General features: G+C 57.0%; 1 protein-coding gene across 1 annotated transcript in view; it reads left to right on the plus strand.

Annotated features, from left to right (window-relative positions):
- Positions 1-208: 208 nt before the first annotated feature.
- LOC120946598 (myeloid leukemia factor 2-like) overlaps positions 209-27,033 on the plus strand; it is a 42,688-nt gene continuing 15,863 nt past the window's right edge. The window contains 5 exon segments of the mRNA XM_040361153.1: positions 209-366; positions 10,938-10,993; positions 13,222-13,322; positions 22,609-22,741; positions 23,398-23,433. Coding sequence (XP_040217087.1) covers positions 13,273-13,322; positions 22,609-22,741; positions 23,398-23,433 — 219 coding nt within the window. The 5' untranslated portion in view covers positions 209-366; positions 10,938-10,993; positions 13,222-13,272.

Genomic DNA, 27,033 nt, shown 5'->3' on the forward strand with positions numbered 1-27,033 from the left:
TGAGTAAATGAACAGTAGAATGAATGAAGGTCTTCACAAAGATGGCGCCCGTGAGGGGGGTGACACTTCCTCCGCCATGATTGATGGGTCTCCTTCCACTCTAGTGCGCGTCCTGGCAGTCACGTGACGAGGAAGGCCTCCTGGAGTCACTTGCGGAACTGCGGCTTTTTTTTCTCTCCACCTATCAGCATTGTCTGGCAGCCGCGCCCCTCGCCTGGCTCCGCCCCTCTGTCTGTCGCGCTGCATTTCGGGCGAGAGGAAGCCGCGGAGCGCTCCGGTAGGGAGAGTGACGTGACGTCACATCCGCCGTGTGTGGTGTTATTATTGTTCCTGTGAGCGGAGCGAGGCGGAGGAGAGGAGGACCGGGTGAGTGAGGGGGATGGGTGGAGGTACCGGGGGGTGCGGGGACACCGAGGAGGGGAGGGGATCATAGAGGACAGACAGGTGTGTGCAGAGACAGAGGATGGAGGACAGAGGAGAGGATGGAGGACAGAGGATGGAGGACAGAGGAGAGGATGGAGGACAGAGGAGAGGACAGAGGAGAGGATGGAGGACAGAGGAGAGGACAGAGGAGAGGATGGAGGACAGAGGAGAGGACAGAGGAGAGGATGGAGGACAGAGGAGAGGATGGAGGACAGAGGAGGATGGAGGACAGAGGAGATGGAGGACAGAGGAGAGGAGAGGAGGGACAGACAGACAGAGGAGAGGATGGAGGACAGAGGAGAGGATGGAGGACAGAGGAGAGGATGGAGGACAGAGGATGGAGGACAGAGGAGAGGATGGAGGACAGAGGAGAGGATGGAGGACAGAGGAGAGGATGGAGGACAGAGGAGAGGACAGAGGAGAGGATGGAGGACAGAGGAGAGGATGGAGGACAGAGGAGAGGATGGAGGAGAGGATGGAGGAGAGGATGGAGGACAGAGGAGAGGATGGAGGACAGAGGAGAGGACAGAGGAGAGGATGGAGGACAGAGGATGGAGGACAGAGGAGAGGATGGAGGACAGAGGAGAGGATGGAGGACAGAGGAGAGGATGGAGGACAGAGGAGAGGATGGAGGACAGAGGAGAGGATGGAGGACAGAGAGAGAGGATGGAGGACAGAGGAGAGGATGGAGGACAGAGGAGAGGATGGAGGACAGAGGAGAGGACAGAGGAGAGGATGGAGGACAGAGGAGAGGATAGAGGACAGAGGAGAGGATGGAGGACAGAGGAGAGGATGGAGGACAGAGGAGAGGATGGAGGACAGAGGAGAGGATGGAGGACAGACAGACAGAGGAGAGGATGGAGGACAGAGGAGAGGATGGAGGACAGACAGATGTGTGCAGAGACAGAGGAGAGGATGGAGGACAGACAGATGTGTGCAGAGACAGAGGAGAGGATGGAGGACAGAGGAGAGGATGGAGGACAGAGGAGAGGATGGAGGACAGAGGAGAGGATGGAGGACAGAGGAGAGGATGGAGGACAGACAGAGGAGAGGATGGAGGACAGACAGAGGAGAGGATGGAGGACAGACAGAGGAGAGGATGGAGGACAGACAGAGGAGAGGATGGAGGACAGACAGAGGAGAGGATGGAGGACAGACAGAGGAGAGGATGGAGGACAGACAGAGGAGAGGATGGGGACAGACAGAGGAGAGGATGGAGGACAGAGGAGAGGATGGAGGACAGACAGACAGAGGAGAGGATGGAGGACAGAGGAGAGGACAGAGGAGAGGATGGAGGACAGGAGGAGAGGATGGAGGACAGACAGATGTGTGCGGAGGACAGAGGAGAGGATGGAGGACAGAGGAGAGGATGGAGGACAGAGGAGAGGATGGAGGACAGAGGAGAGGATGGAGGACAGAGGAGAGGTGGAGGACAGAGGAGAGGATGGAGGACAGACAGACAGAGGAGAGGATGGAGGACAGAGGAGAGGATGGAGGACAGAGGAGAGGATGGAGGACAGAGGAGAGGATGGAGGACAGACAGACAGAGGAGAGGATGGAGGACAGACAGACAGAGGAGAGGATGGAGGACAGACAGACAGAGGAGAGGATGGAGGACAGAGGAGAGGATGGAGGACAGAGGAGAGGATGGAGGACAGAGGAGAGGATGGAGGACAGGAGGAGAGGACAGAGGAGAGGATGGAGGACAGACAGATGTGTGCGGAGGACAGAGGAGAGGATGGAGGACAGACAGACAGACAGACAGACAGAGGAGAGGATGGAGGACAGAGGAGAGGATGGAGGACAGAGGAGAGGATGGAGGACAGAGGAGAGGATGGAGGACAGACAGAGGAGAGGATGGAGGACAGAGGAGATAATGGAGGACAGACAGATGTGTGCAGAGACAGAGGAGAGGATGGAGGACAGAGGAGAGGATGGAGGACAGAGGAGAGGATGGAGGACAGAGGAGAGGATGGAGGACAGAGGAGAGGATGGAGGACAGAGGAGAGGATGGAGGAAGAGGAGAGGATGGAGGACAGAGGAGAGGATGGAGGACAGAGGAGAGGATGGAGGACAGACAGAGGAGAGGATGGAGGACAGACAGAGGAGAGGATGGAGGACAGACAGAGGAGAGGATGGAGGACAGACAGAGGAGAGGATGGAGGACAGACAGAGGAGAGGATGGAGGACAGACAGAGGAGAGGATGGAGGACAGACAGAGGAGAGGATGGAGGACAGACAGAGGAGAGGATGGAGGACAGACAGAGGAGAGGATGGAGGACAGACAGAGGAGAGGATGGAGGACAGACAGAGGAGAGGATGGAGGACAGACAGAGGAGAGGATGGAGGACAGACAGACAGACAGAGGAGAGGATGGAGGACAGACAGACAGACAGAGGAGAGGATGGAGGACAGACAGACAGACAGAGGAGAGGATGGAGGACAGACAGACAGAGGAGAGAATGGAGGACAGAGGAGAGGATGGATAGACAGACATGTATGGATAGATATCGAGGACAAAGAGACAGATGGACACACAGGCATATATAGACACAGAGGAGAGGATGGATGTGGACGGAAGAGGGGACGGACGTAAGGACGTGGACGGAGGAGGGGACGGACATAAGGACGTGGACGGAGGAATGGGACGGAGGATGAAAAGGAAGTGGACGGCAGAGGGGACGGGCGTAAGGACGTGGATGCAGGAGGGGACGGGTGTAAGGACGTGGACGCAGGAGGGGACGGGCGTAAGGACGTGGACGCAGGAGGGGACGGGCGTAAGGAGTGGACGCAGGAGGGGACGGGCGTGGACGGAGGAGGGGACGGACGTAAGGACGTGGACGGAGGAGGGGACGGACGTAAGGACGTGGACGGAGGAGGGGACGGACGTGTGGACGGAGGAGGGGGACGGACGTGTGGACGGAGGAGGGACGGACGTGTGGACGGAGGAGGGGACGGACGTAAGGACGTGGACGGAGGAGGGGACAGACGTAAGGACGTAGAGGAGGGACGGACGTAAGGACGTGGACGCAGGAGGGGACGGACGTAAGGACGTGGACGGAGGAGGGGACGGACGTAAGGACGTAGAGGAGGGGACGGACGTAAGGACGTGGACGCAGGAGGGAGGACGAGTAAGGACGTGGACAGAGGAGGGACGGACGTAAGGACGTAGAGGAGGGGAGGACGTGTGGACGGAGGAGGACGGACGTAGTGGACGTGGACGCAGGAGGGGACGGACGTAAGGACGTGGACGCAGGAGGGGACGGACGTAAGGACGTGGACAGAGAGGGGACAGACGTAAGGACGTGGACAGAGGAGGGGACGGACGTAAGGACGTGGACGCAGGAGGGGACGGACGTAAGGACGTGGACAGAGGAGGGACGGACGTAAGGACGTGGACAGAGGAGGGGACGGACGTAAGGACGTAGAGGAGGGGACGGACGTGTGGACGGAGGAGGGGACGGACGTGTGGACGGAGGAGGGGACGGACGTGGGACGGAGGAGGGGACGGAGGTAAGGACGTGGACGCAGGAGGGGACGGACGTAAGGACGTGGACGCAGGAGGGGACGGACGTAAGGACGTGGACAGAGGAGGGGACAGAGACAGACAGAGGGGAAGATGAACAGAAGATCTGAAGGACGGACGTGGAGGGGGACAGGTGAGAAGACAGACGGACGTGAGGGGGGACAGATGTGTAAAAAAACAGGAGAGGAAGGATGAATGGTGGAGAGGTGCCCCCCCCCCACCTAGATCGATGGCCGGAGGAGTGGTCTCCCCAAGATTGGTGGGTGGTGGAGAGGTCTCCCCCTAGATTGGTGGCCTCCTCCTTAGATTTATGACAATTAAAGAAACACTGTGCTAAAGATTTGTGTTGAGGAATCCTCTGGTGGCTATCTCAGAGTAGCCTTTCTTTGATTGGTGGTCAGTGGAGAAGTACAATACCCAAGATCTGTTGGGGGAGGGGGGGGGGGGCTTTTCATAACCAGTGGAGATAGGCTTTTCCCCTCTTAGATTGGAGGCCAGTGGAGGAGCCCCCTTCGCCTTAGGTTGAGAGAGGCCCCCTATTAGATTGATGCCCACTGGAGAAGGCCCGCCTCCCCTTAGATTGGTGGCCTGTGGAGGGAGGGCCTTCTCTTGGATTGGTGGCCTGTGGAGGGAGGTCCTTCTCTTGGATTGGTGGCCACGAGAAGGCCCGCCTCCCCTTAGATTGGTGGCCTGTGGAGGGAGGGCCTTCTCTTGGATTGGTGGCCTGTGGAGGGAGGGCCTTCTCTTGGATTGGTGGCCACTGGAGAAGGCCCGCCTCCCCTTAGATTGGTGGCCTGTGGAGGGAGGGCCTTCTCTTGGATTGGTGGCCTGTGGAGGGAGGGCCTTCTCTTTGATTGGTGGCCCCTGGAGAAGGCCCGCCTCCCCTTAGATTGGTGGCCTGTGGAGGGAGGGTCTTCTCTTGGATTGGTGGCCACTGGAGAAGGCCCGCCTCCCCCTAGATTGGTGGCCTGTGGAGGGAGGGCCTTCTCTTGGATTGGTGGCCTGTGGGGGAGGGCCTTCTCTTTGATTGGTGGCCCCTGGAGAAGGCCCGCCTCCCCTTAGATTGGTGGTGTGAGGGAGGGCCTTCTCTTTGATTGGTGGCCCCTGGAGAAGGCCCGCTTCCCCTTAGATTGGTGGCCTGTGGAGGGAGGGCCTTCTCTTTGATTGGTGGCCCCTGGAGAAGGCCCGCCTCCCCTTAGATTGGTGGCCTGTGGAGGGAGGGCCTTCTCTTAGATTGGTGGCCTGTGGAGTGAGGGCCTTTCTTGGATTGGTGGCCTGTGGAGGGAGGGCCTTCTCCTGGATTGGTGGCCTGTGAAGGGAGGGCCTTCTCTTGGATTGGTGGCCACTGGAGAAGGCCCGCCTCCCCTTAGATTGGTGGCCTGGGAGGGAGGGCCTTCTCTTGGATTGGTGGCCTGTGGAGGGAGGGCCTTCTCTTGGATAGGTGGCCACTGGAGAAGGCCCGCTCCCCTTAGATTGGTGGCCTGTGGAGGGAGGGCCTTCTCTTGGATTGGTGGCCTGTGGAGGAGGGCCTTCTCTTGGATTGGTGGCCACTGGAGAAGGCCCGCCTCCCCTTAGATTGGTGGCCTGTGGAGGGAGGGCTTCTCTTGGATGGTGGCCACTGGAGAAGGCCCGCCTCCCCTTGGTGGTAACCAGTAGAGTTTGAAGGGTTTGGTTGTCATTCAGTATCTCGGAACCCATCGGGATGAATGTATTTCCTTTATTATTTCGGGGTCACCTAGTAGTGATGTGTGACTCTCATGTCTGATCCCTCCCCCATCTCTGAGATTTGTAGAGCGCCTCTACAGTTATCCTGAAGTATTTCCTGAACAATTAATAATTTTCTTTATTTTCAGCTTTCAGCGCTCTCGCACTTTGAATGACAATTACTCAGTCATGTAACACCGTACACACATATATTTTTATCGTTTTTTTTCCCAAAAAAAATAGAGATTTCTTTTGGTGGTATTTAATCGCAACTGGGGTGGGTTCTTTGTTGCTGAATAAACAACAAAAAAAAAGACCAAAATGTTTTGGGGGGAAAAAAAAGTTCATTTGTTTCTGTTATAACATTTTGCAAATAAGTAATTTTTTCTGCTCTGCTGGGCCCTGGTGAGGTGACGCTGGTGGGGTGACGCTGGTGGGGCGGCACTGCTGGGCCCTGGTGAGGTGACGCTGGTGGGGCGGCACTGCTGGGCCCTGGTGAGGTGACGCTGGTGGGGCGGCACTGCTGGGCCCTGGTGAGGTGACGCTGGTGGGGGCGGCACTGCTGGGCCCTGGTGAGGTGACACTGCTGGGTGACTGGTGGGGCGGCACTGCTGGGCCCTGGTGAGTGTGACGCTGGTGGGGCGGCACTGCTGGGCCCTGGTGAGGTGACGCTGGTGGGGGCGGCACTGCTGGGCCCTGGTGAGGTGACACTGCTGGGGTGACGCTGGTGGGCGGCACTGCTGGGCCCCGGTGAGTTGATGCTGGTTGGTTGTTGCTGGTGGGGCGGCACTGATGGTGTGGTGGGCCGGTTACCGGCTCTCCTCCCCTCACACTGTGAGGACACATGAGGAAAGGAAACGATCGGTCTCTATAATTTTATTGGTCGGATTATTATAATAGTGAGAGAAGAACAATATCCAGAAAAACACATTTCATAAAAGTTATAAATGGATTTGTATGTAATGAGTGGAATAAGTATGTGAACCCCTCACAGAACATGGCTTGGTAGTTGGTGGAGAATCCCTTGTTGGCTCTTTCCCATGTGATCAGCTGTGCCAATCGCAGTGTAAACAGGAAATTGCCGCTAATCGTCAAGAATCGTTCTCACATTTCTTTTCCCGATTGTGATCCTGACAAAGTATTTCCCGATCCTTCTATGCAGAGAATTCTCTCTCAGAACTTTCTATCCGTGACGTTGAAACATTGTAACACTTTGTCTTTTACTTCAAAGGAATGACTTCTGTCTGTAAATTAGAATTGTTTAACCACTAAAGCCCCGGACCTTAAGGCAGCTAAAGGACCCGGCCAGTTTTTGCGATTCGGCACTGGTCGCTTTAACTGACAATTGCGCAGTCGTGCGACGTGGCTCCCACCACAAAATTGGCGTCCCTTTTCCACCCCAAAAAAGAGTTCTTCTGGTGGTATTTGATCACCTCTACGGTTTTTATTTTTTGCGCTATAAACAAAAATTGAAAAAATTGCAATATTTTTTACTTTTTGCTATAATAAATATCCCAAAAATATATAAAAAAACATTTTTTTCCTCAGTTTAGGCGATACGTATTCTTCTACCTATTTTTGGTTAAAAAAAATCGCAATAAGCGTTTATCGATTGGTTTGCGTAAATTTATAGCGTTTATAAAAATAGGGGATAGTTTTATTGCATTTTTAAAAAAAAAATTTTTTACTACTAATGGCGGCGATCAGCGATTTTTTTCGTGACTGCGACATTATGGCGGACACTTCGGACAATTTTGACACATTTTTGGGACCATTGTCATTTTCACAGCAAAGAATGCTACAAAAATGTGAAATTTTTTAAAATGTACAATTGCAGTTTGGGAGTTAACCACTAGGGGGGCGCTGAAGAGATTATGTGTGACCTCATCTGTGTTTCTAACTGCAGGGGGGTGTGGCTGTAGGTGTGACGTCATTGATTGTGTTTCCCCTATATCAGGGAACACACAATCGATGACGCGCCACAGTGAGGAACGGGGAAGGTGTGTTTACACGCGGCTCTCCCCGTTTTCAGCTTCGGGGAGCGATCGCGGGACTCCAGCGGCGGTCGGGTTCGGGGTCCCGGTGCTTCGGACCAGGTCACGGGCGCGCGCTGCGGGCACACGCCCGTGACCCACGGCTGAGTACTAGCACAGGATGTACCTATACATGCTTCTGCCCAGCCGTGCCATTCTGCCGACATAAAAGTGCAGGAGGCGGTCCTTAAGTGGTTTACTACCAAACCTTTCTGACATTTGTTGTTTTCAAGATAAAATCTTTTTTTTTTTTTGCTAGAAAATGACTTGGAACCCCCAAACATTCTATATATATTTTTTGTAGAGACCCTAGAGAATAAAATGGTGGTGGTTACAATATTTTATGTCGCACTGTAATTGCACAGCAGCCTTTCAAATGCAATTTTTTGGAAAAAAAAATATTTAATGAATAAAAAAAAAAAAATAAGTATAATGTTAAAGATTTTACGCCGTGAGAGAATCGCGATCTTTATTCTAAGCAAAAAAATTGTGATTTTGTCATTTTGTCCAGAATCGTGGCGCTCTAATGAGCGACATTCCTCAGTGGGAACAACTGAGCTGATCAGTGCAGCCCCAACAGTGCCCATTAGTGCCAACTATCGGTGAAGGAGAAAAACGAGTTTACAAAATTTTATAACTTTTTAAATTTTATTTATTCTTTCAAAAAAAAATGTTATTTTATTTATTTCGTCAAGTTTAAAATATACCCCCCCCCCCCCCCGTGGTGATTAACCTCCTCGCATCCACGCAATCGCCTAATAACGGCTACAGCGCGGCGCGCTCTGTGATCACCAAGTCAATGAGACTCGGCTGATCAGAGATAGGAGTAAGGAGTCGATCCCCCCACCCCCTTACCACGTGATCAGCTGTCGGCCAATGATAGCTGATCACATGATGTAAACAGAAGATCAGTATTTATTTATTTATTTTCTTCACGCTGTCAGCCAATCACTGGCTTCTGTGACATCCGTCCCAAAGAGGAAGAGCCACAGCCACCTCATCTGTGCCCACTAATGCATATCTGTGCCACCAATCGGTTCCACCTATCAATGGTGCCAATCGATGTCGCCCACCAGTGCATATCAGTTCCACCTATCAATGCCCACCAGTGGTGCCAATCAGTGTCGCCTACCAGTGCATATCAGTGCCACTAATCAGTTCAACCTATCAATGCCCACCACTGGTGTCGCCCACCAGTGCCACCTATCAGTTCCCATCAGTGCAGCCTTATCAGTGTATATCAAAAATGTCATTTGTGTAGAGTGTCACATGACCGTGTAATTGTCATTCAAAGTGTGACAGCTCTGAAAATTGGCCTGGGCAGGAAGGGGGTAAATGGTTAAGCAAGCTGCTAGCAGGCTTCCAACAAGCTTCAAGAAGTTCTGAATCCTGCTAGCAGCTTAAAGTGGCAATCAGAACCCCCATTAGGATCTGTGGTTGATCTCGTGTTTTTGCCTCCTCACTGTAATGGATTTGCACAGAGCAGCCCCGGTCCTCCTCTTCTCGGGTCCCCTGCTGGTGCTCCTGGCCCCACCTCTCTGTCCAGTGGCCTCCACCCGAGCCAAGTCGCAGCTGTTTGTGTCCATTCAGAAACGGAGCTGCGGTTCAGCCCCGCCCCCCTCTCTTCTGATTGGGAGCCAATGGCACAGCTGCCATGTCTCAGCCAATCAGGAGGGAGAGTTCCAGCCAGCTGGACGAGGCACTCGTGGGCATTGCTGGATTGAGAGGGGGCTCAGGTGAGTATTGGGGGGGGGGGGCTGTAAATGTTGGAAGACGATCACGTTTACAATCTGTAGCTGAATGGAAAACTCTTGCCGGTCCCGCGGCTCCTCGTCCGGGTGAAGTCCGGGGGAGACGGCCTGACGGTGACCCCCACCGTAGTATTGGTTTTGTCTGGTGGCATTTCTTTTTAGTGAATAAAGAGAACCTGTCAGTGAGATGATGAGAGACTACGAAGCGCCTCGTCTGTATCACGGAACTCGCTGAATCTGCACTTATTTCCGAGGATTTTCACCACCCAGAATGCAATGCATTGATCGCTGAGACGCCTGCAGAAACCCGTCTCGGCCCCCCGGGGCACTCTGGGTGTTTAGGCCGGGTTTACACTCGTGTGATGAATCGCATGTGACCCGCATGGGAATCTCAACACATTCCTGTGCGGATCGGATGTGATTCTGTGCGGTGCTCGGTGAGCCCATTCATGTTTCTGTACGGCTCAAATCGCACCGCATCCCCATGTAAAAGATGCATGATTGCTATGTAATGCAGGAAACAGCGATTCCTGTGCGCTCCCACATCGCATCAGTGTGAACGGAGCCTTAGTCTGGTTGCATGGGGCTCTGGTGTGGGTGGGTGTGAGTAGAGGGCACGTGTGTGTGGGTGCTTGGGGCTCTGGTGTGGGTGCATCAAGGTCTAATGTGGGTGGAGGTCACAAGCGTGGGGGGCATGGGGTTCTGTTGTGCGTGGAGGGCACAGATGTGGGTGCATGGGCTTCTGATGTGGGTGGAGGGCACATGGGTGGGGTGCGTGCAGGGCACAGGTGTGGGTGCATCAAGGTCTAATGTTAGGTGGAGGTCACAGGCGTGGGGGCATGGGGTTCTATTGTGCGTGGAGGGCACAGGGGTGGGTGGGATGTGTGCAGGGCACAGGTTTGGTTGGAGTGCACAGTTGTGGGTGCATCAAGCTCTAATGTGGGTGGAGGACACAGGCGTGGGTGCATGGGGCTCTGGTGTGGGTGGAGGGCACAGGCGTGGGTGCATGGGGTTCTGGTGTGGGTGCATGGGGTTCTGGTGTGGGTGGAGGGCACAGGCGTGGGTGCATGGGGTTTTGGTGTGGGTGGAGGGCCCAGGCGTGGGTGCATGGGGTTTTGGTGTGGTGGAGGGCACAGGCGTGGGTGCATGGGGTTCTGGTGTGGGTGGAGGGCACAGGCGTGGGTGCATGGGGTTCTGGTGTGGGTGGAGGGCACAGGCGTGGGTGCATGGGGTTCTGCTGTGGGTAGAGGGCACAGTGTGTGGGTGCTTGGGTCTGTTGGTGGAGGGCTCTGTTGTGGGTGCATAGGGCACAGGTGTGGCTGGAGAGCACAGGTGTGGGTGCAGGGCACAGGTGTGGGTGATGTGGTTTAAGGGCACAGGTGTGGGTGCAGGGCACAGGTGTGGGTGGGTGGGGGGGTCCCAGAGGCAGTTTGGAGGTGTCATATGCTGCCTACTATCCACACGTTTCCTTTATAACCTTCATCTTGTCTCAATGTGTAGATCAAGAATCTGGACTTCACTGGCTGCTTGCTTGTCCTGGGTTGTGCAAGCAATGAGTAAGGATGATGACATGAAGCGCTCAGCACCTTCTAACACTCAGCAGAGGCTTTTCTCTTATTATCCTTGTGTTTGTAAACCTCAGATGAAATCTGAACAAAGCATATCCCTCTATAGTGTGTACTTGTCTCAGTCCAGAGCACTAAGTGTCATTTCTGTCTGCTGCTTCCTTCCTCTGCTATCTGCATGAGTCTCCTCCTTCCTCCCCTCCTTCCTCTATCAGCAAGATGTTGGGTATCTATCTTCTCGGTGCGACCTCTGCTTTTATATTTTATCAAAACATCGGGTAACTTATTGTGTTTTTTGGCCCCTAAAATTAACTTTTAATGTGTTTTTTTTTTTTTTTTGCTGAAATGTTGCATTTCCTAGACCTTTGCGGTAATAACGAGTGACATAAAAAATTGGAACTACCACCATTATATTCTGGGGTGTCTATATCCTTCCCTGGCCGTCTTCTCCTTCTCCTTCCTTGGTCGTCTTCTCCTTCTCCTTCCTTGGCCGTCTTCTCCTTCTCCTTCCTTGGTCGTCTTCTCCTTCTCCTTCCTTGGTCGTCTTCTCCTTCTCCTTCCTTGGCCGTCTTCTCCTTCCTTGGCCGTCTTCTCCTTCTCCTTCCTTGGTCGTCTTCTCCTTCTCCTTCCTTGGTCGTCTTCTCCTTCTCCTTCCTTGGCCGTCTTCTCCTTCCTTGGCCGTCTTCTCCTTCCTTGGCCGTCTTCTCCTTCCTTGGCCGTCTTCTCCTTCCTTGGCCGTCTTCTCCTTCCTTGGCCGTCTTCTCCTTCCTTGGCCGTCTTCTCCTTCCTTGGCCGTCTTCTCCTTCCTTGGCCGTCTTCTCCTTCCTTGGCCGTCTTCTCCTTCCTTGGCCGTCTTCTCCTTCCTTGGTCGTCTTCTCCTTCTCCTTCCTTGGCCGTCTTCTCCTTCCTTGGCCGTCTTCTCCTTCCTTGGCCGTCTTCTCCTTCTCCTTCCTTGGCCGTCTTCTCCTTCTCCTTCCTTGGCCGTCTTCTCCTTCTCCTTCCTTGGCCGTCTTCGTCTTCTCCTTCTCCTTCCTTGGCCGTCTTCTCCTTCCTTGGCCGTCTTCTCCTTCCTTGGCCGTCTTCTCCTTCCTTGGCCGTCTTCTCCTTCCTTGGCCGTCTTCTCCTTCCTTGGCCGTCTTCTCCTTCCTAGGCCGTCTTCTCCTTCCTTGGCCGTCTTCTCCTTCCTTGGCCGTCTTCTCCTTCCTTGGCCGTCTTCTCCTTCCTTGGCCGTCTTCTCCTTCCTTGGCCGTCTTCTCCTTCCTTGGCCGTCTTCTCCTTCCTTGGCCGTCTTCTCCTTCCTTGGCCGTCTTCTCCTTCTTCCTTGGCCGTCTTCTCCTTCTCCTTCCTTGGCCGTCTTCTCCTTCTCCTTCCTTGGCCGTCTTCTCCTTCTCCTTCCTTGGCCGTCTTCTCCTTCTCCTTCCTTGGCCGTCTTCTCCTTCTCCTTCCTTGGCCGTCTTCTCCTTCTCCTTCCTTGGCCGTCTTCTCCTTCTCCTTCCTTGGCCGTCTTTCCTTCTCCTTCCTTGGCCGTCTTCTCCTTCTCCTTCCTTGGCCGTCTTCTCCTTCTCCTTCCTTGGCCGTCTTCTCCTTCTCCTTCCTTGGCCGTCTTCTCCTTCTCCTTCCTTGGCCGTCTTCTCCTTCTCCTTCCTTGGCCGTCTTCTCCTTCTCCTTCCTTGGCCGTCTTCTCCTTCTCCTTCCTTGGCCGTCTCTCCTTCTCCTTCCTTGGCCGTCTTTCCTTCTCCTTCCTTGGCCGTCTTCTCCTTCCTTGGCCGTCTTCGTCTTTCCTTCTCCTTCCTTGGCCGTCTTCGTCTTCTCCTTCTCCTTCCTTTGCCGTTCTCTTTCTCCTTCCTTTGGCCGTCTTTTTCTTTGCCGCACCAGAATTGGATTACATGGGCACCCATGCGACCTGATTCTTGCGATCGCTCTGTGATCTGTTTTGGGGTGTCGTTAATTTAACATTGATGCTGATGGCAGGTCACATGAACAGGGTGCGATTTCAGTGCGGGAAATGCTCAGGATTCGTTGCACTTCCCGCACCGCATATATGTGAAGCGAGCCTAAGAGATGAGAATACATCTATCCTAGAACCTCTGTGCGTTGTGCAGAGCTTGGGGGGGGGGGGGGAGGCGTTGTGCGGAGCTTGGGGGGGTGCGGAGCTCGGGGGTGGAGGTGAGATTTGATCCGCTTGTTTCGCACTAACGCTTCTTTCTGCTTCTTTTCAGACTTTTGTAACCTTCCCCCGCTGCTAATCCCGAGGAACCGCAGAGGAAGCCATGTTCAGCTTCATGAGGGACCGAGCCACAGGACCCGCCATGTTCCTAATGTAAGTCCCTCCACAGATTAACCCCCTTTACCTCTGGAAGGTTTTACCCCCTTCAGGACCAGGCCGTTTTATGCTATTCAGCACTGCACTACTATAAAGGTGTTGTAAAGCCCCCCCCCCACCTAATACCTGAGGTCAATTTTGATCCAGTGATGTTGCACGAGAGACTTTGCTGTCTGGGACGTTACCTCCTGATTGGCTGAGACGCAGCAGAGGGCGCATTGGCTCCCGGTGCTGTCCATCAAAGTCAGTGAGCCAATGAGGAGGACACAGAGCAGCTAAATGGCAATACTATGCACTGTCACTGTACTAATGACATGGTCTGGGAAGGGGATAACATCTGGGGGGCGATCAAAGGGTTAAATATGTACCTAACAATGTGTACTGTGTGCTGATCTTACTAAATATCACGGTTTCTTCTTCATGCTTTGCAGGGATAAGAAACTGACAGATTATAACCCCTGTACAGAGCTCTGTGTTGCTTTCCAACACAGAGCTCTGGGCTTTGATTGGACACAGCTGATCAGCAGGTCCGGCCGTGAAGCATTGACTGGGATTCGTTGACGGTTGTAAACAAAAATTGCCAGATACTTGATACCCATCATCCCGGTGTAATTACTTCAACCTAAGGGCGTCCTATGGGAGGAAGGAGATGAAAAGCAGACAGAATCTGGTCTTCAATCGCTCAGTGTAGGATGGGAGTGACCAGGCAGAGGCGCTCTCGTGTACTCAGTGCAGGATGGGAGTGACCAGGCGGAGGCGCTCTCGTGTCCTCAGTGTAGGATGGGAGTGACCAGGCGGAGGCGCTCTCATGTCCTCAGTGCAGGATGGGAGTGACCAGGCGGAGGCGCTCTCATGTCCTCAGTGCAGGATGGGAGTGACTAGGCGGAGGCGCTCTCGTCTCCTCAGTGTAGGATGGGAGGGACCAGGCGGAGGCATTCTCGTCTCTCAGTAGGATGAGAGTGACCAGGCGGAGGCGCTCACGTCTCCTCAGTGTAGGATGGGAGTGACCAGGCAGAGGCGCTCGTGTACTCAGTGCAGGATGGGAGTGACCAGGCAGAGGCGCTCTCGTGTCCTCAGTGCAGGATGGGAGTGACCAGGCGGAGGCGCTCTCGTGTCCTCAGTGTAGGATGGGAGTGACCAGGCGGAGGCGCTCTCATGTCCTCAGTGTAGGATGGGAGTGACCAGGCGGAGGCGCTCTCGTGTCCTCAGTGCAGGATGGGAGTGACCAGGCGGAGGCGCTCACGTCTCCTCAGTGTAGGATGGGAGTGACCAGCCGGAGGCGCTCACGTCTCCTCAGTGCAGGATGGGAGTGACCAGGCGGAGGCGCTCCCGTCTCCTCAGTGCAGGATGGGAGTGACCAGGCGGAGGCGCTCCCGTCTCCTCAGTGCAGGATGGGAGTGACCAGGCGGAGGCGCTCTCGTGTGCCCTCAGTGTAGGATGGGAGTGACTAGGGAGGCGCTCTCGTGTCCTCAGTGCAGGATGGGAGTGACCAGGCGGAGGCGCTCGCGTCTCCTCAGTGTAGGATGGGAGTGACCAGCCGGAGGCGCTCCCGTCTCCTCAGTGCAGGATGGGAGTGACCAGCGGAGGCGCTCCCGTCTCCTCAGTGCAGGATGGGAGTGACCAGGCGGAGGCGCTCTCGTGTCCTCAGTGCAGGATGGGAGTGACCAGCAGAGGCGCTCTCGTGTCCTCAGTGCAGGATGGGAGTGACCAGGCGGAGGCGCTCTCGTGTCCTCAGTGCAGGATGGGAGTGACCAGGCGGAGGCGCTCTCGTGTCCTCAGTGTAGGATGGGAGTGACCAGGCGGAGGCGCTCTCGTGTCCTCAGTGTAGGATGGGAGTGACCAGGCGGAGGCGCTCTCGTGTCCTTAGTGCAGGATGGGAGTGAGCAGGCGGAGGCGCTCTCGTGTCAGTGTAGGATGGGAGTGACCAGGCGGAGGCGCTCTCGTGTCCTCAGTGCAGGGTGGGAGTGACCAGGGAGGCGCTCACGTCTCCTCAGTGTAGGATGGAGTGACCAGGCGGAGGCGCTGTGTCCTCAGTGTAGGATGGGAGTCACCAGGCGGAGGCGCTCGTGTCCTCAGTGAGGATGGGAGTGACCAGGCGGAGGCGCTCTCGTGTCCTCAGTGCAGGATGGGAGTGACCAGGCGGAGGCGCTCTCGTGTCCTCAGTGTAGGATGGGAGTGACCAGGCGGAGGCGCTCTCGTGTCCTCAGTGCAGGATGGGAGTGACCAGGCGGAGGCGCTCACGTCTCTCAGTGTAGGATGGGAGTGACCAGGCGGAGGCGCTCACGTCTCCTCAGTGCAGGATGGGAGTGACCAGGCGGAGGCGCTCGTGTCCTCAGTGTAGGATGGGAGGCCAGGCGGAGGCGCTCTCGTGTCCTCAGTGTAGGATGGGAGTGACCAGGCGGAGGCGCTCTACGTCTCCTCACTGTAGGATGGGAGTGGACCAGGCGGAGGCGCTCCGTTGTCCTCAGTGTAGGATGGGAGTGACCAGGCGGAGGCGCTCACGTCTCCTCAGTGTAGGATGGGAGTGACCAGGCGGAGGCGCTCGTCTCCTCAGTGAGGATGGGAGTGACCAGGCGGAGGCGAGGCGCTCTCGTCTCCTCAGTGTAGGATGGGAGTGACCAGGCGGAGGGAGGCGCTCTCGTGTCCTCAGTGTAGGATGGGAGTGACCAGGCGGAGGCGCTCTCGTGTCCTCAGTGCAGGATGGGAGTGACCAGGCGGAGGCGCTCTCGTGTCCTCAGTGCAGGATGGGAGTGACCAGGCGGAGGCACTACGTCTCTCAGTGTAGGATGGGAGTGACCAGGCGGAGGCGCTCGTTCCTCAGTGTAGGATGGAGTGACCAGGCGGAGGCGCTCTAGTGTCCTCAGTGCAGGGTGGGAGTGACCAGGCGGAGGCGCTCTCGTGTCCTCAGTGCAGGGTGGGAGTGACCAGGCGGAGGCGCTCTCGTGTCCTCAGTGCAGGATGGGAGTGACCAGGCGGAGGCACTCACGTCTCCTCAGTGCAGGATGGGAGTGACCAGGCGGAGGCGCTCGTCTCCTCAGTGTAGGATGGGAGTGACCAGGCGGAGGCGCTCTCGTCTCCTCAGTGTAGGATGGGAGTGACCAGGCGGAGGCGCTCACGTCTCCTCAGTGTAGGATGGGAGTGACCAGGCGGAGGCGCTGTTCCTCAGTGTAGGATGGGAGTGACCAGGCGGAGCGTGTCTCCTCAGTGTAGGATGGGAGTGACCAGGCGGAGGCGCTCACGTCTCCTCAGTGTAGGATGGGAGTGACCAGGCGGGGCGCGTCTCGTGTCCTCAGTGTAGGATGGGAGTGACCAGGCGGAGGCGCTCACGTCTCCTCATTGTAGGATGGGAGTGACCAGGCGGAGGCGCTCTCGTCCTCAGTGCAGGATGGGAGTGACCAGGCGGAGGCGCTCACGTCTTCAGTGCAGGATGGGGAGTCACCAGGCGGAGGCGCTCTGTCTCCTCAGTGCAGGATGGGAGTGACCAGGCGGAGGCGCTCTCGTGTGCTCAGTGTAGGATGGGAGTGACCAGGCGGAGGCGCTCTCGTGCCTCATGTTGGATGGGAGTGACCAGGCGGAGGGGCCTCATGTCCTCAGTGCAGGATGGGAGTGACCAGGCGGAGGCGCTCACGTCTCCTCAGTGCAGGATGGGAGTGACCAGGGAGGGGCTCTCATGTCCTCAGTGCAGGATGGGAGTGACCAGGCGGAGGCGCTCACGTCTCCTCAGTGTGGATGGGAGTGACCAGGCGGAGGCGCTCTCGTGTGCCCTCAGTGTAGGATGGGGTAGTGACCAGGCGGAGGCGCTCACGTCTCTCGTGTAGGATGGGAGTGACCAGGCGGAGGCGCTTGTGTCCTCAGTGTGGATGGGAGTGACCAGGCGGAGGCGCTCTCGTGTCCTCAGTGCAGGATGGGAGTGACCAGGCGGAGGCGCTCTCGTGTCCTCAGTGTAGGATGGGAGTGACCAGGCGGAGGCGCTCGTGTCCTCAGTGTAGGATGGGAGTGACCAGGGGAGGCGCTCTGTCTCCTCAGTGTAGGATGGGAGTGACCAGGCGGAGGCGCTCTCGTCTCCTAGTGTAGGATGGGAGTGACCAGGCGGAGGCGCTCTCGTGTACCTCAGTGTGGATGGAGTGACAGGCGGAGGCGCTCTCGTTCCTCAGTGTAGGATGGGAGTGACCAGGCGGAGGCGTTCTCGTCTCCTCAGTGTAGGATGAGAGTGACCAGGCGGAGGCGCTCACGTCTCCTCAGTGTAGGATGGGAGTGACCAGGCGGAGGCGCTCTCGTGTCCTCAGTGCAGGATGGGAGTGACAGGCGGAGGCGCTCTCGTGTCCTCAGTGTAGGATGGAGTGACCAGGCGGAGGCGCTCTGTCTCAGTGCAGGATGGGAGTGACCAGGCGGAGGCGCTCTCATGTCTCAGTGCAGGATGGGAGTGACTAGGCGGAGGCGCTCTCGTCTCCTCAGTGTAGGATGGGAGTGACCAGGCGGAGGCGTTCTCGTCTCCTCAGTAGGATGAGAGTGACCAGGCGGAGGCGCTCACGTTCCTCAGTGTAGGATGGGAGTGACCAGGCGGAGGCGCTCTCGTGTACTCAGTGCAGGATGGGAGTGACCAGGCGGGCGCTCTCGTGTCCTCAGTGCAGGATGGGAGTGACCAGGCGGAGGCGCTCTGTCCTCAGTAGGATGGGGAGTGACCAGGCGGAGGCGCTCTCAGTGTCCTCAGTGCAGGATGGGAGTGATAGCGGAGGCGCTCTCGTGTCAGTGTAGGATGGGAGTGACCAGGCGGAGGCGCTCACGTTCCTCAGTGCAGGATGGGAGTGACCAGGCGGAGGCGCTCGTCTCCTCAGTGTAGGATGGGAGTGACCAGGCGGAGGCGCTGTCTCCTCAGTGCAGGATGGGAGTGTGACCAGGCGGAGGCGCTCGTCCTCAGTGCAGGATGGGAGTGACCAGGCGGAGGCGCTCTCGTGTGCCCTCAGTGTAGGATGGGAGTGACTAGGCGGAGGCGCTCTCGTGTCCTCAGTGCAGGATGGGAGTGACCAGGCGGAGGCGCTCGCGTCTCCTCAGTGTAGGATGGGAGTGACCAGCCGGAGGCTCCCGTCTCCTCAGTGCAGGATGGGAGTGACCAGGCGGAGGCGCTCCCGTCTCCTCAGTGCAGGATGGGAGTGACCAGGCGGAGGCGCTCTCGTGTCCTCAGTGCAGGATGGGAGTGACCAGGCGGAGGCGCTCTCGTGTCCTCAGTGCAGGATGGGAGTGACCAGGCGGAGGCGCTCTCGTGTCCTCAGTGCAGGATGGGAGTGACCAGGCGGAGGCGCTCTCGTGTCCTCAGTGTAGGATGGGAGTGACCAGGCGGAGGCGCTCTCGTGTCCTCAGTGTAGGATGGGAGTGACCAGGCGGAGGCGCTCTCGTGTCCTTAGTGCAGGATGGGAGTGAGCAGGCGGAGGCGCTCTCGTGTCCTCAGTGTAGGATGGGAGTGACCAGGCGGAGGCGCTCTCGTGTCCTCAGTGTAGGATGGGAGTGACCAGGCGGAGGCGCTCACGTCTCCTCAGTGTAGGATGGGAGTGACCAGGCGGAGGCGCTCTCGTGTCCTCAGTGTAGGATGGGAGTCACCAGGCGGAGGCGCTCTCGTGTCCTCAGTGCAGGATGGGAGTGACCAGGCGGAGGCGCTCGCGTGTCCTCAGTGCAGGATGGGAGTGACCAGGCGGAGGCGCTCTCGTGTCCTCAGTGTAGGATGGGAGTGACCAGGCGGAGGCGCTCTCGTGTCCTCAGTGCAGGATGGGAGTGACCAGGCGGAGGCGCTCACGTCTCCTCAGTGCAGGATGGGAGTGACCAGGCGGAGGCGCTCACGTCTCCTCAGTGCAGGATGGGCGTGACCAGGCGGAGGCGCTCTCGTGTCCTCAGTGTAGGATGGGAGTGGCCAGGCGGAGGCGCTCTCGTGTCCTCAGTGTAGGATGGGAGTGACCAGGCGGAGGCGCTCACGTCTCCTCACTGTAGGATGGGAGTGACCAGGCGGAGGCGCTCCCGTCTCCTCAGTGTAGGATGGGAGTGACCAGGCGGAGGCGCTCACGTCTCCTCAGTGTAGGATGGGAGTGACCAGGCGGAGGCGCTCTCGTGTCCTCAGTGTAGGATGGGAGTGACCAGGCGGAGGCGAGGCGCTCTCGTCTCCTCAGTGTAGGATGGGAGTGACCAGGCGGAGGCGAGGCGCTCTCGTGTCCTCAGTGTAGGATGGGAGTGACCAGGCGGAGGCGCTCCCGTCTCCTCAGTGCAGGATGGGAGTGACCAGGCGGAGGCGCTCTCGTGTCCTCAGTGCAGGATGGGAGTGACCAGGCGGAGGCACTCACGTCTCCTCAGTGTAGGATGGGAGTGACCAGGCGGAGGCGCTCCCGTCTCCTCAGTGTAGGATGGGAGTGACCAGGCGGAGGCGCTCTCGTGTCCTCAGTGCAGGGTGGGAGTGACCAGGCGGAGGCGCTCTCGTGTCCTCAGTGCAGGGTGGGAGTGACCAGGCGGAGGCGCTCTCGTGTCCTCAGTGCAGGATGGGAGTGACCAGGCGGAGGCGCTCACGTCTCCTCAGTGCAGGATGGGAGTGACCAGGCGGAGGCGCTCCGTCTCCTCAGTGTAGGATGGGAGTGACCAGGCGGAGGCGCTCTCGTCTCCTCAGTGTAGGATGGGAGTGACCAGGCGGAGGCGCTCTCGTCTCCTCAGTGTAGGATGGGAGTGACCAGGCGGAGGCGCTCTCGTGTCCTCAGTGTAGGATGGGAGTGACCAGGCGGAGGCGCTCACGTCTCCTCATTGTAGGATGGGAGTGACCAGGCGGAGGCGCTCACGTCTCCTCAGTGTAGGATGGGAGTGACCAGGCGGAGGCGCTCACGTCTCCTCATTGTAGGATGGGAGTGACCAGGCGGAGGCGCTCTCGTGTCCTCAGTGCAGGATGGGAGTGACCAGGCGGAGGCGCTCACGTCTCCTCAGTGCAGGATGGGAGTGACCAGGCGGAGGCGCTCTCGTGTCCTCAGTGCAGGATGGGAGTGACCAGGCGGAGGCGCTCTCGTGTGCCCTCAGTGTAGGATGGGAGTGACCAGGCGGAGGCGCTCTCGTGTCCTCAGTGTAGGATGGGAGTGACCAGGCGGAGGGGCTCTCATGTCCTCAGTGCAGGATGGGAGTGACCAGGCGGAGGCGCTCACGTGTCCTCAGTGCAGGATGGGAGTGACCGGGGAGGGGCTCTCATGTCCTCAGTGCAGGATGGGAGTGACCAGGCGGAGGCGCTCACGTCTCCTCAGTGTCGGATGGGAGTGACCAGGCGGAGGCGCTCTCGTGTGCCCTCAGTGTAGGATGGGAGTGACCAGGCGGAGGCGCTCACGTCTCCTCGGAGGTGTAGGATGGGAGTGACCAGGCGGAGGCGCTCTTGTGTCCTCAGTGTAGGATGGGAGTGACCAGGCGGAGGCGCTCTCGTGTCCTCAGTGCAGGATGGGAGTGACCAGGCGGAGGCGCTCTCGTGTCCTCAGTGCAGGATGGGAGTGACCAGGCGGAGGCGCTCTCGTGTCCTCAGTGTAGGATGGGAGTGACCAGGCGGGAGGCGCTCTCGTGTCCTCAGTGTAGGATGGGAGTGAGCAGGCGGAGGCGCTCTCGTGTCCTCAGTGTTGGATGGGAGTGACCAGGCGGGAGGCGCTCTCGTGTCCTCAGTGCAGGATGGGAGTCACCAGGCGGAGGCGCTCTCGTCTCCTCAGTGTAGGATGGGAGTGACCAGGGGAGGCGCTCTGTGTGTCCTCAGTGCAGGATGGGAGTGACCAGGCGGAGGCGCTCTCGTGTCCTCAGTGTAGGATGGGAGTGACCAGGCGGAGGCGCTCTCGTCTCCTCAGTGCAGGATGGGAGTGACCAGGCGGAGGCGCTCTCGTGTCCTCAGTGTAGGATGGGAGTGACCAGGCGGAGGCGCTCTTGTGTTCTCAGTGCAGGATGGAGAGTGACCAGGCGGAGGCGCTCTCGTGTCCTCAGTGCAGGATGAGAGTGACCAGGCGGAGGCGCTCTCGTCTCCTCAGTGTAGGATGGGAGTGACCAGGCGGAGGCGCTCTCGTCTCCTCAGTGTAGGATGGGAGTGACCAGGCGGAGGCGCTCTCGTCTCCTTAGTGTAGGATGGGAGTGACCAGGCGGAGGCGCTCTCGTGTACCTCAGTGCAGGATGGGAGTGACCAGGCGGAGGCGCTCTCGTCTCCTCAGTGTAGGATGGGAGTGACCAGGCGGAGGCGTTCTCGTCTCCTCAGTGTAGGATGAGAGTGACCAGGCGGAGGCGCTCACGTCTCCTCAGTGTAGGATGGGAGTGACCAGGCGGAGGCGCTCTCGTGTCCTCAGTGTAGGATGGGAGTGACCAGGCGGAGGCGCTCTCGTGTCCTCAGTGTAGGATGGGAGTGACCAGGCGGAGGCGCTCTCGTGTCCTCAGTGTAGGATGGGAGTGACCAGGCGGAGGCGCTCTCGTGTCCTCAGTGCAGGATGGGAGTGACCAGGCGGAGGCGCTCTCGTGTCCTCAGTGCAGGATGGGAGTGACCAGGCGGAGGCGCTCACGTGTCCTCAGTGTAGGATGGGAGTGACCAGGCGGAGGCGCTCTCTTGTCCTCAGTGCAGGGTGGGAGTGACCAGGCGGAGGCGCTCACGTCTCCTCAGTGTAGGATGGGAGTGACCAGGCGGAGGCGCTCTCGTGTCCTCAGTGCAGGATGGGAGTGACCAGGCGGAGGGCGCTCTCGTGTCCTCAGTGTAGGATGGGAGTGACCAGGCGGAGGCGCTCTCGTGTCCTCAGTGTAGGATGGGAGTGACCAGGCGGAGGCGCTCTCGTGTCCTCAGTGCAGGATGGGAGTGACCAGGCGGAGGCGCTCTCGTGTCCTCAGTGCAGGATGGGAGTGACCAGGCGGAGGCGCTCACGTGTCCTCAGTGTAGGATGGGAGTGACCAGGCGGAGGCGCTCTCGTGTCCTCAGTGCAGGGTGGGAGTGACCAGGCGGAGGCGCTCTCGTGTCCTCAGTGCAGGGTGGGAGTGACCAGGCGGAGGCGCTCTCGTGTGCCCTCAGTGTAGGATGGGAGTGACCAGGCGGAGGCGCTCACGTCTCCTCAGTGTAGGATGGGAGTGACCAGGCGGAGGCGCTCTTGTGTCCTCAGTGCAGGGTGGGAGTGACCAGGCGGAGGCGCTCTCGTGTCTCTCAGTGCAGGGTGGGAGTGACCAGGCGGAGGCGCTCTCGTGTCCTCAGTGCAGGGTGGGAGTGACCAGGCGGAGGCGCTCTCGTGTCCTCAGTGAATAATGGCGCTCTTTTTCCTCTCTGCAGGGATCCTTTCGCGTTGCATCGCCAGCATATGAGACGCATGTTTTCTGGAAATTTTGGGATGTCGCCGTTCCTGAGCCTGACGGACGGGAGTGTGCCTGGACTCGCTCGTTCTGCAGCCCCTCGTGACATGCAGGTAAGACACACGGGGGTTTATCTGGGGGTTGGGTCACACATCACACGCCCCGCCCCAACGCCTGACTCCTCTGTGTAAATTCCCTTATATTCCAGATGCAGCAGAATAAAAGGTTCATTCCCTCAGAAAGCAGCCACAGCCTGAGTAGTAGAGCCTGTCCTGTGCCAGCATGCTGCAGAGAAGGACCTTTGCGCTCTGTGTGGAAGCAGAGGTCTCTCTGCAGATGTCTGACACGCCTCCTGTTGAGTCAGATCCAGGGCTGTTAGAAATCACAGGGTCCCCATACAGCCTACCTGACACCCCCCCCCCCCCCCAAGTGATTTGAGGACATAGATTTATCAGTCCCTTTCTCTGTAGCCTCAGCTGCACAAAATTGAATAGGAAAATAGGAAGCGCTCGAGGCTTCGCGCTCATTCACAAACTGAAGCATAGTAAACAATTTACTGGAAGGGTGAGTCAGCGGAGGCGTCCGCTCTACGGAGGCTTCAGGGTCATTATAAGGAATTTAAAGCTTTTATTGTATTCTCTGAACAGAAAATAAAGCTTTGTTAAAAAAAAAATTCAGAGCAAATTTGTCACGCCCTCTACTATCTATGGTATAAGAATTCAGTCATGTGACCTCGCTGTATAACACTCCGCCCCCTTCTGTCTTCCAGGCCGGTGCCTTATCACCCTACGGTATGATGGGAATGGTAAGTCCGATCGTTTCAATTGGTCAATGCGATCGTTTTTCATTGTTAAAGTAATTGTAACGCTTTAGAATGTTTTCATGGATAATATAAACAAGTGATACTTCCCTCTTCTGTGTAATGTTGTGCCCAGAGCAGCCCCAATCCTCCTCAGGGGGCCCCAGTGATCCTCCTCCTCTCTGGGTCCCCCCCAGTGATCCTCCTCCTCTCTGGGTCCCCCCAGTGATCCTCCTCCTCTCTGTGTCCCCCCAGTGACCTTCGTCCCCTCTGTGTCCCCCCAGTGATCCTCCTCCTCTTCCCTGTGTCCCCCCAGTGATCCTCCTCCTCTCTGTGTCCCCCCAGTGATCCTCCTCCTCTCTGTGTCCCCCCAGTGATCTCCTCCTCTCTGTGTCCCCCCAGTGATCCTCCTCCTCTCTGTGTCCCCCAGTGATTCTCCTCCTCTCTGTGTCCCCCCAGTGATTCTCCTCCTCTCTGTGTCCCCCCAGTGATTCTCCTCCTCTCTGTGTCCCCCCAGTGATCCTCCTCCTCCTCCTCTGTGTCCCCCCAGTCATCCTCCTCCTCCTCCTCTCTGTGTCCCCCCAGTGATCCTCCTCTCTGTGTCCCCCCAGTGATCCTCCTCCTCCTCCTCTGTGTCCCCCCAGTCATCCTCCTCCTCCTCCTCTCTGTGTCTCCCCAGTGATCCTCCTCCTCTCTGTGTCCCCCAGTGATCCTCCTCTCTGTGTCCCCCCAGTGATCCTCCTCCTCCTCCTCTCTGTGTCCCCCCCCAGTGACCTTCGTCCCCTCTGTGTCCCCTCTGTGTCCCCCCCCCCCAGTGACCTTCGTCCCCTCTGTGTGTCCCCCCAGTGACCTTCGTCCCCTCTGTGTCGGAATAGGCCCCCCGGTATGGGAGGGGTTCAGGCGGCGCTGAGTTTGTAGTAGCCGATCTGCTGGCGGCCTTGAAGTGGAATTATCTTCGGGTCACACGGATTGGAAATCACGATACTTCAGTGCGATTTCAAAGCTGTCGATCGGTTCGATTTGCACATCCGGTTTCTTTGCATCTTACAACTTCTTTTCACAGAAGTCTGTGCGAGTCGTAATTGTGATGCAATTGCCTATATGCTTCAGTCTAATGCTCTCCCTGCTAACTTAATGCTGTGGGTTACAGGTAACAGGTGTTTCATGTGCGATTCATCTCTCTCTGTGAACACTGTTCATGTTAAATAAGGCTAGCTTTTGAAAGGCCTTTAATTGTGTGACAACGCTGTCTACAACCTAGTGATTCTCAGAGGTGTTAATAGGTGTCAAACTGGAAGCAGACGAAACGTCTGCTTAGGAAACTCAAGTGTGTGAAGGTGGTTTGTTGTGTAAGGAATGTGCAGTGATTAGACATAAGTGTCGGTCGGTGCCGACCTGTCTAGAATGTTTTAGTAATTAGCCTTAGTGTGTGATTGGGGGGGTGGAGATTTCATTGTTGCTTCAATGTCTTGGACTGTATAAAAAGCTGAGAAGAAAAACCATTAAAGTCTGTGTTGTTCCAGCAGTAAGCTTGTCTCATGTGTGGCTTTCTGGGCGATTCCAGGATATCCCTCCTCGTGGAATATTGGGGTGATTTTCGTTATGGGAAGAAGGGAACGTTGACGGGGATATCATACCGATACCGTCACAATTGGTTGGTAGCAGTGGGATTTTCCCTTCTATTCCCCTTCACACCCGGATTCCAAGCAGACACTGGAAGAACTACTGGAAGTTCGTGGAAGGATTGCTAGCAACAAAACCAAGCGGGTCATCATAGCAGAATCAATGGAGATAGACCAGGAGGACGGGATTGCAGCAACGCCAGCAGTACAAGAGATGGAGACACCAGTGATTCAGGAGGAGGAATCGCCAGCCAACAAGCTAATGAGAGAGAGAAGCTAGCGTGGTTCGGCCCGAACCCAGCGGCGGATGTGGTGCTGAAAGTGATGGACCTGTTAGCGGAGGAGGCTAAAGAAATAAGAGACGCGGAGCTACAGAAGGATAAACAAATAAGAGATGCAGAGCTACAGTTAAAACTGGCAGCAGTCCAACAAGCAGCCGCACATTCTCCAAACAGTGAGTACAGCACAGCAGACGCAAGGAAGATTCCGTTTAGCGCTTTTAAAGCTTTTGATGAAAAGGACTGTGATATTGATAACTTCCTGTGGATTTTGAGCGACAATGTAACCTGCACCGAATAGCTAGAGGAGAGTGGGTTGCAATATTGTCAGGCAAACTGTCAGGCAAAGCTTCTGATGCTTTCGGGACCGTGCCAGATCAGGATATCCATAGCTACGCCCGGGTTAAAGAAGCGCTCCTGGCTCGTTATGCAGTAACCCCAGAGTCCCACCGACAGAAGTTCAGGGACTCACGCAAAACCACGAAAGACTCTTATGCGGAATGGGCATGCCAGTTGTCCCGGTCGGCCTCTAACTGGGTTAACAGCAGCCAGGCCACCACCGCAGAGGACATTTTGCAACTAATGCTCCTGGAGCAATTTTACAATCACATCCAGACGGACGTCAAAGACTGGGTGAGAGATCGCAGGCCCATGACTCTACCAGAGGCGCTAAGTTGGCGGATGAATATGCAGATACTCGCAAGACGAACCAGGTCACACCACAGGAACAACCTCCACCACAAACGGTGCCCTCACACCCACCAACCGCTAGATACCAACCTCCTAACAGACCGGTGACATCTAGCCCTCGCTATCCACGCCAGGAGGGCAACGAACAACGCTGCTTCCGGTGCAAACAGTTGGGTCACTTCAAGCAGAATTGCCCCATGAATGACAACACCAGGTCAAATTGGTCTCAACCTGGGTACCGCCCACCAGCAGCAGCCCATTGTGTAGATCTCGGCTGGGGATCCCAGGAGCTGGGTCAGGAAGAACCATTGGGCACCCCTTACGAAGCCCTCATGGTACAATCTGTTATTACGGACAACAGGGAACACCATTGTCAGCTGGTCATGGGCTCCAGCCCTGAGCCAGAGGGGCCCTGGAGGGAGCTGGGCAGAAAGAGGCACCGCCGGCCACCCTCCAAGAAGAAGAGGTCCTGGAAGTCATATAACCAGCGGACCTGGGAGGAGAAGAAGCGACTGGAGGAGGGGAGTCGCAGCGGGCGTCCCAGATGCAGGCCGAGATGTTCGCCAAGGGCCCACCGGTGGCCCCTTACACCACCACCCAGTTCCTGATGATGAAGGACCACGTGGAGAGCCTGCAGGACATGAGCAAGCAGGAGCTGATCCGTGAGTACATGGAGCTGGAGGAGTGCATAAGCCGCATGGAGGAGGAAAACAACCACCTGAGGTCACAGCAGGCTGACCCCCCCAGGCTCCATGAACTGGAGATGGAGCTGGAGAAGCTCAAAGAGGAGAACCGGTGGCTGCGGAGGGAGCAGAGGGTGGCTGACCCTATGGGGCACTGATCCCCCCCCCCCGGACTCTGAGCACCAGTGCTACAGCATTTCAACAAATATAACTTTTTATTTTTATGAATCTCCTGTGACTGTCACTTCAGAGCCATAACCTGCCCCTCCCATAGCGGGACACCTAGATGGTGGCGCACAGACCCATTCGCCGTCTTCACACTGACTTCTGGTG

The sequence above is a fragment of the Rana temporaria genome, chromosome 8, assembly GCF_905171775.1.
Source record: "Rana temporaria chromosome 8, aRanTem1.1, whole genome shotgun sequence".
Classification (NCBI taxonomy): Eukaryota; Metazoa; Chordata; class Amphibia; order Anura; family Ranidae; genus Rana; species Rana temporaria.